The sequence below is a fragment of the Parasteatoda tepidariorum genome, chromosome 3, assembly GCF_043381705.1.
Source record: "Parasteatoda tepidariorum isolate YZ-2023 chromosome 3, CAS_Ptep_4.0, whole genome shotgun sequence".
NCBI lineage: Eukaryota > Metazoa > Arthropoda > Arachnida > Araneae > Theridiidae > Parasteatoda > Parasteatoda tepidariorum.
The window spans coordinates 76,665,882-76,675,212 of record NC_092206.1 but is presented as its reverse complement, the minus strand read 5'-3'; the positions used below and the strand labels follow the sequence as shown (position 1 = coordinate 76,675,212).

The 9,331-nt window shown below is 32.7% G+C and overlaps 1 protein-coding gene across 1 annotated transcript in view; it reads left to right on the top strand.

The window, feature by feature from the left end:
• Positions 1–2,241: 2,241 nt before the first annotated feature.
• Positions 2,242–9,331, top strand: part of LOC122272669 (pancreatic lipase-related protein 2-like) — a 21,632-nt gene continuing 14,542 nt past the window's right edge. The window contains exon 1 of the mRNA XM_043056592.2: positions 2,242–2,552. Coding sequence (XP_042912526.2) covers positions 2,283–2,552 — 270 coding nt within the window. The 5' untranslated portion in view covers positions 2,242–2,282. The remainder of the gene's footprint in view (positions 2,553–9,331) is intronic.

Here is a 9,331-nt window from a genome sequence, read left to right as displayed (position 1 = left end):
AATATAATCTCATGTTTTATATTGTCTCATGTTTTTTGCAATAACTTTAAAAATAATCAATAAAATTAGATAAGTTTTCGAAGCAATTTTTTATTAATTACAAATTTATTATTTTAAAATTTGGACAAAAAATGATAAAAATTGAGCAACATGTGCGCATTTAAAGTAGTTCTTTCAAACTGTGTATACGCGATTTTTTTTCTTTATAATTTTGTAGTGAATTGTATTTGTTAACAAATGAAAATAGTCGATATGAATATCTTGAAAAATTAAAAAGTTTCTACTAACTTTGCGTAGTTTTTGTAATTCTTGATAGTTCTAAATTATAAGGGATTTTCCAGAAATTTAATTTTTATCATGAGGCAGAATTTAATAACAGATGATAGTACCTTACAATAATCGTCAGCACACCAAATTGTGATGGTACAAGGAAAAAAACAAAGCATTGGAAAAAGAAAACCTATTTTAATGGGATATAATTCATCATATGATTCATCATGCTGGTGTAATTTTTAATAAATCTTATCTAATAGAACATAATGATATTTGTGGAAAATTTCTTATCATTCTGTTAAAAACAGTACTTAAAAAAATTACTAAAATCTTTATAAATTTTCAAGATATTCAAATAGGATTGTTTTTCATTACTTACCAAAAACGAATCTCAACAAAACCATGAGAAGAAATTAGTAAATTTTTGCGCTCATGCGCAATATGAAAGTACTTCTTTAAATGCTCAAACCTTTATAGTAAATTTTAACGATTTTTTTTTAAGTTTTAAAATTATGATTTTGTTATTAACTAAACATTGCGACAAAATTTTGCTTTTTTATTAAATATTTTTAAAATTTTTGCAAAATAACGTAAGACAAAAAAAAAGTTTTTTTCATATAAATGTTCATATCAAAAATTTTCAAAAATTGAAGAAATTTTAAGCAATTATTGCAAATGACAACCAAAATAATCGATACAAGTTTGTCATCTTATTTTCTGGATTTAGGTGTTGCTTGCTTCGTTACTCATTTTTTGTCGGTTACTCTAACCTCTAAGAGCTTTAAAATTTATTGAATATCATCTAAACACCTCAAAAATTATGAAATAATCCTCTAAGTATTTCTATAGAAATTTAATGAAATGAAAAAAACTGAAAGTGTCTCTTCTATTATTTGATTAAAAACTTTATTCGAAAAATTACAAATAACAGATGACATGTCTTAAGCACTCAAAAAACAGGCTCCCGTTTTCAAAACTTACCAGACGTGGACGTGAAGGGTAAGGAATAATGATTATTCTTTGTCGCAAACATTTTCCCGCCTCTTTGCGTGCTCATATTAATTTTAATCACTCTAATTTTCAAAAAATGTCTTTATTTCATACTTTTGTTTCCCTCGCACTATGTTATGACTCTTCTTTCTTAAATTCCGAACTTAACTTCCACCATTCCGTGGATTTAATCCTTCTGCAGTGGATTCAGCTCTTGCTAAACTCACGAGACCTGAAACTCTGATTCTAACAGAAAACTTGCTAATTTGCAATTTTTTTTCCTCCCGTCTGTTACAAAATTTCTAATATTCTCTGCTGTTTTCGTTTTAAAGCTATTTTTAGACCTATTAACAAAATAAAATTTAAGTCTATTTAAGTAATAGTAATTAAAAGTAAGTAATAGTAATCATCAATTGCTGCACATTGTTGAAATCTTGGGAACAAATTCAATTTCGACAGTACCAAAATTATTTCTTCTCCAGTCGCATAAGCTTTTCTTGATGTCCTGGAATCTTGTTTCATTCATATGAATGCTGATTCCCTTGTTAACGATATTTGTTCCACACCATCTTTCCATTGCGCGTGGCAATGCAATTTACAATGATTTGCACCTCTCGGTCACTGTGGTTTTTCTTGTTTTATTTTTCACTTTTTTTTCTCTCTCGGGTTTTCTCACCTTTATTTTTCCTTTTTTTGTTGGCGACATTACGTTTATATTTCAAATCTCTTTTGCTTCTTCTCATTCACATCTTGCAAATCTTGAAAATGGATGTCTATTTTTTTAAACGCTTAAAACATGTCGACTGTTGTTTTCAATTTGTAATTTTTTGAAGCGAATGAAGTTTTTAATGAAGTAATATCTTACCGATTCAATTTCCTGGAATTATTTATTTAATGTCTCTTCTATTATTGTAGGTAGTGTATATTAAGTGTAAACTTTTTTGTTTTAAAATGCTTTTATTTGATAATGATGCATATTAACTTTCTCGGTAGCTTTTGATCCTTTTGTGAGTTTTCTAATGCAAGGAGAGCCATGCTTTGAAACCATAGATTTCGAGCATTGCAATACATCGATACCAGAGGCTTTCACTCCAATATATAAAGGAACTGATACGAATGTGCCAAACTCAGAATTCTGGCTTTTTACTACCAAAAACAAAGAAAGAGCTGAACCTTTACACAAATGCGGAGGAAAACTGCCAGAAAACAGCGCCTTTGATCCAGAACAGGAGACCATAATCATAACTGGCGGAATCGTAGAGAGTATTTGTCGCGTAGCTTGGCAAAGGGTAGGTACAATTTCTCTATATTGAGCCCTGGTGGCTCAGGGGATACAACACAGTTCTGACGTAAAATTTCCTCAGTGGTAGACAGATCATGGGTTGAAAATACCTAGCCATCAGGCTAACCGTATGAGGTTTTCATGGTTTTCCTTTCCAAGTAACACAAATTCGGGTTAGTTCCCTCAAAAAGTCCTCCAAGAAAGAAAAAATTTTCCCAATATTTGATCCACGAGTGCACGTGTCTTCTGGATTGGGTTCAAAATTACAGGACACCGGAGTTGAACCTTAATAGTCGTAAACGCAAAAATTGGGTCGGCAGTTCAACGACGGTTATGGTTGGTTCTAATGCCACTTGCCACACAGGCAAGCCTGCTTGGTGAAACCGAGCAAATTTAAAGCAGAGAGTGCGATTCTTGTTTTTCAGTGGTGCCATCTATGGCCAAGAATTCGACTTCTGTCACATCATACATCACACCTGTTTATAAGGCGGACCCATTCATACATCCATTCATTCATCCACAGTTCGTAATTTTGACCTGAATCAGAGAAAGATCGATCTCCAATCCAGTACCCCCAGTGGTATTGATTTGCTATGGGAACATGGAGGACTTTGCGACTGAAAAACTTGAAAACTTGAAATTTGGATTTTGCGTAGAAAAACGTACAAGGAGTTCAATAAAATAAAAAAGAAATCAGATTTAATTATTAGGTCGATAATAATTAACTGTAGTAAGAAAAAAACATGTTTGACCTGCTGTTTCCTGAAATGCAACTAAACTGAACTGAACTGACGAACTGAAACGATCATATCGAATTATAATTTTTTATAGTTTTTTTTCAATATTAGTATTTATTCGAAAACTTTTTTTTTAAATATTTTTTTATTTATTATAATTTCTCTGGGGAACACATTTTTTGTCGCATTTATGCAAATATTTGACATTACCAAAATCGGGTATAGGGACTTGAAATCTGAAATAAATTTTACTCCTAAATCTACATATTTTTTAATGACATTTTTAGTCTGTTGTTTGTCGAAATGCACAAGTTTAAGATCGTTATATACAACAGGTTGTCACATAAATGTTGCGTCAAACTTCTTGGGGAGTTAGAACTTATCATCATGGATTAAAATTTCACAGAACCTTCCCCCAAATGTTGTCAGACGCGGCTAAAAGCTCTTCCATGTTATGACCTGTTCTAAAGCAACAGAAGAAACAGCTCATAAAAAGGAAGCTGACCTAGTGGCGTATGCCGATTTTTCCATACGACGAGCATGGGTTTCTATGCAAGTCCTTAGACCCCCTGTTATATATAACGTTTTAAAACTTGGTTGGTTGGTTGGTTTTGTTGGTTGGTTGGTTGGTTCTAATTCCACTTACCACACGGACAAGCCTGTTTTGTGAAACCGAGCAAATTTAAGGCAGAGTGAGTGATTCTTGTTTTTCAGTGGCGCCATCTATGGCTAAGAATTCGATTTCGCCACACCATACGTCACACCTGTTTATAAGGCGAACCCATTCATTCATCCAATCATTCATCCACAGACCATAATTTTGACCTGAATCAGAGAACGAACGATCTCCTACCGCCAGAGGTATTGATTTGTTATGGGAACATGGAGGACTCTGCGACTCGACAGAATTTCAACGTGCATCAGTCACCAACTACACGGGGAGTCTTCGGCCGGCAACGTTTTAAAACTAATACATGATAACAAAAAATAGACCAAAACTGAAATGTCATTTAAAAAATTTGGAGCTTGGAGCAAGAAACCGATTGCAGATTTAAAAATCAGCGATACAAAAGTATCTATGATCTGTTTTAAAAAAAAAACTCATGCAACAGAAGAAAAAACCAGTGTTATTTATCCTTTATGGGTGAAAAATTCATCTCTCGCTCAATTTTTATTTTATAAGCTCACACTTGATTTGATGTCAAAAATGACAAAAATGTATAAATAAGAAATTAGAAGATAGATGTTGCCAGATATAAATCTTAATATTTATTTTAAAATTTTTGAAATATAAAGACTGAAAAGAGATAAAAATAGTTTCCAATGACGACTAACGATATAAGGTTATTGTTAACAAGTAAATTACTTCTCATTTAATTCAGCTACCCTTTCATTTAGTTGCGACTAATATGTTAATAAAATGTGCTTTTACGTAAAGTTGTAATAATTACAAATCTTCTAAACAAGATGAGCTTTTCTTTTATCGACATTCAAGAAAAAAAATTTAGGTAATTTTTTTTATTATAAATGTAACTCAGCAGCTAATTTTAAGAATTCTTTTTAACCAATCTCTATGGATGGGTACATTCACGTTTGATCAAAGGAAAAAAAGTTTTACCTTCTAGTCTAACTTTGAAGCCATCTCTGCTTATTGCATTCCATAGACTATCTCATTGCATTTAAGACAAAGTGACACAAATAGTACTCACAATAGTGCTAATCTGTATATAGCTTGGAAAAAAAATTAACACTATTAACACAACAACATAAATTAACGTTATAATTTATCGAAAATATTGAAATATATTGTACTTTTACAATGTTGCAAATAAATATAATTTCAAAGATATGCATTTTTCTATGTTAACTGTGTAAAATTATGGCATTTGAATTATTGATAATGATAACAAATAATAATAATAAACTGATTTTGAGATAAATCAGTTCAATATTTTATACATGTGTCAGTATTTGACATATGTTCAGTATTTGACATAAAAGGCACTAGTGTGGCTGTTTAAAAATAAAAGATTGTTTTAAGTGTGCACACAAAAAAACATTATTCATCTCCATCAATTTTTTTTAATTTTTTTTAAGGAAAAACAACCTTAAAAATTAAAAACAGTTTTTTTAAAAAAATAAAAAAAAACATAAAAATAAGGTTGCGTAACATATGTAAAGATGTATAACGGAAAATAAGTCATTTTATTAAAAATCCCATTTAATTGTTAATAATGTGTCCGAAATATATATTAAATACTAGCTGTACCCACTCACACGTTGCTGTGATTAATGATCAAATGTATGCAATACATCAAAATGAAAATTAATAATAAAACTATCCCTACATATATGTCATTTGAATATAACGAAACATAGATATACATAGTTGATGGTAGAATAAACATGTTTCTTCACTTGTAGTATTAAACAATACATCATGAAATGCAGGATATTTGATGATTGATGGTGAACTTTATCTTAGCAGTGCTTGTAAATATACAACATTTTTTGTTTTCCCAACTGGTGCAAGAACAAATAAATTTGATGGTTTTCCAACTCGTGAACACGCAACGTACAGCTGTCCATGTGAGAAGCATGGATTTATCAAATGTAATCCACATACTTGCAATGATTGTCCCTGTGCTTTGTTAATGGTCATTGCAAAGGCTAGTCGTACAGGAAACTGTAGACGTTTGAATTCAAATGGAGTATTCGTTGGTATCATGGGAATGCGTGGTATTAGTTCATGTTCTCCTAGGTGTTTTCCATTTAAGAAGGTTGCCTCAATTATGTTATTCATTATTTTTTTTACTGATAGCCTAGTCCCACTGCATAGTCGTGGTGGATTTATGTTTCGTAGAAGGATGATTGGGGAACCAATTTTCAAAGATAAAATATGCGGTGGCTTTCCTGGTAGATCCAATGAATTTAAAAATTCTATTGGATAATTAACTGATTCATCTTGATTGACAACAGTATCTATGGATTTATATGCTGTTTCTTCTTCAGGTATTTCATTTTGAATTTTGCAGTTTATTGAATTCACATCAATGGTTTTGGCTGCCAATATAGCACGCTCACTAACCCATTGATTATTTTTATAATTCTGCGATAAATTTGGAAAAACTTTTGCAATCAATTTATCAGTGGATTTTACAATGTGACAAAAGTTTTCTGGTAATGTAATACAGTGTGTGGATTGGTCCATTTCTATTTTACCATTCCCAATATCTAACAATTGTTTTGTAAAACGTTCAGAAGATTCATCTTGTTGTAATTGAATACGCATATTGGTCTTTAAAGATATTTTCTCCACATACCGCCATAATACTGATGATTTGAGACATGCATTCAATTCATCTGCTGGTGTTGAACGGGGTATGACTGGTAGAGTTTGTCTAAAATCACCAGCTAGCAAAATGAGTGCACCACCAAAGAGCTGCTCATTTCCTCTCAAATCTTTTAATGTGCGATTGAGTGCTTCCAATGATTTCTTGTGTGCCATGGTGCATTCATCCCATATTATAAGCTGACATGATCTTAGCACTTTTCCCATCCCAGAATCTTTGCTAATATTACATGTTGGAGTTTCAATTACCTGCACATTTAATGGCAATTTCAATGCTGAATGTGCTGTTCGACCACCGTCCAAAAGAGTTGCTGCAATACCAGATGATGCAATAGCAAGTGCAATATTATTTTGTGATCTTATAGTTGCCAGAATAATTGAAATAAGAAAAGTTTTGCCAGTACCTGCAGGTGCATCTAAGAAATATAAGCCACAACTCTTGTTAGATATTGCATTTATAATTGTGTCATATGCTGTTCGTTGTTCTAATACCAATTTCGGAAGATTAATTCGAACAAATGTTTGTAATTCATTAACATCGAAGTGCGTTTCTCGTTGTATATCACGATCGAAAATGTCATTACCAGATCTATTTGGAGCAATCATTCCCAAATCTGTCAGTGATTTGTTGGCTATTGTCAAACATACATTCTCAATTAAAATCAATGCTTCATTGTATATATTTGATGTAAATTGAATGTTGGGATTAGCATTTATTCTACGCATGCGAAGTAAAATGTCTTCACTCATATAGTCTTTATATTTTCCCCTAAGATCCTTTGGATTAGCCGGAAAACATGTAGTTAGTATGTAGGAAAATAGTGTACGTATCTGTGGTGGTTGAGCTGTATTAGAAGCATCAGCGTGTGAAATATCCCAATGAGCATCGTTTTCTAAGAGACTTAATTTCTGACAAGCCTCACGAAATGTAGCACACACATGGCCATTGACTGTTTTTAATTCTTGAAAAGATGTTGGTCCACGAACATTGATTAATAATAATCTCAGGTAAAAGCATTCTGCCTTATTTGGATGTACAGTGTACAGACGACCCAATGCATCTGTGGAATATAAATTTAGATGACCTTGTACTGCTCTACCTTGTTTACGACGCTGAAATTTTCTTGTTGATGTATTCCACGTAAAATAAGTTGGTACTTCAGAGTACAGTAGTGTCCTTGCAAAGGTATCATTTCTACATAATGTGAAAAATTCAGTTAATGTTGTTGGCGGTGGTGACATTGCTCTTGCACGTACATTTTCTAATGTAAAATACACACGCTGTCCATTTTCAAGATGTACTGCTAAATGAACAACCGTTGGATATCGCTCATGAATGGAAAATGATAAAATACGCCATACGGTCTCATTGCTACTTATGAAGCGTCCCAGTTGATATTGGGTGACTTCATCGTTAGAAGCGGTTGTATTTTCCAGTGCATACACTGCCATATCGCTTCCTTTTCTTCACATATTTGCAAATATATTTTATAGCTTTCACTGAATTGCAGTACTCAACATTTATGTGCGCGTTATATGTTTTTAGTAGTAATGGAGAATATGGTACTACCCAACGATTATCAACATCAATAGTATTGTTGAGTACTTTTAGTTTAATGGATTTTCCACCATCTTCGGTAGATCGTCGTCGATAGAGTGGATATTCATCATTGCCTGTAATAGCTTCAGCAAGTAAGTCTCTAGGATACCGCTTTGTGCACTTTCCACCTGACATGCATGGTGAATTATTGTTTAGTGAGCCACATGGACCGTGAATCATATTTTTTGAGACAATATCGTGCAAATCTTTATCAATTTCAATATCTGGTATTTCTGCAGAGATGATTTGATCAATTCTGTTAGGTGTTATCTTTTCCATCATCCATATTAAAATATGCGCATGTGGTAAACCTCTTTTTGGCCATTCAATGGAATACATCCAACAGCGCGTCTCTCCAAATACATGGTGCTTGACAATAAAATCCATTAAAGATTTTAACTTTTGTTTAAATACACGTGCAGAAATATCATGACGATTTGATGACGATTGTCCAGTTAATAGAAGCTCCTTTATTTCATTCCATGCTGGGTTACATGTAAATGTGATGAAAAAATCTGGACGACCACATGCACGAACATACGTCATTGCATCTTGTGCATATTCATGCATGTGTCTTGGTCTGCCTGTATATGTGGATGGCAAAATGACTATTTTTCCAATTTCACTAAGATTGCCATCATTTACAACTGCATCACGTAAATGGATGTACTCCTCAGAACGCAATTTGACTTGATTTAGTCGTATGTAGAGGAGTCTTTCACTTTCTATTTTTGCATACATGTCAACAATGTATTAATGAAATAATTGTCTGCATTTCAATATATGATTATCAGCATTCTCACGAATCATCATTCGATATGCATAATAATGCATATCACTGACCTTTTTGTTAATGTCCACATTAGTTGTAGGATTTCTCATATTAATATTAAAATGATATCCATCCTCTCCTTGCCAAAATAGAATGGGATATTGTAATGCATCATATGAACGATGCGTTTCTGATACTTTCTGGACTTCACCATTTCTACGATGAAGAATTATGTCGCGAGAAGTAAATTCTTCACCAACTATGACAATTGCCACTTCATCAATCGTTGGTGCGTTGAATTTTCTTTGATGTTGACCAACAGGTG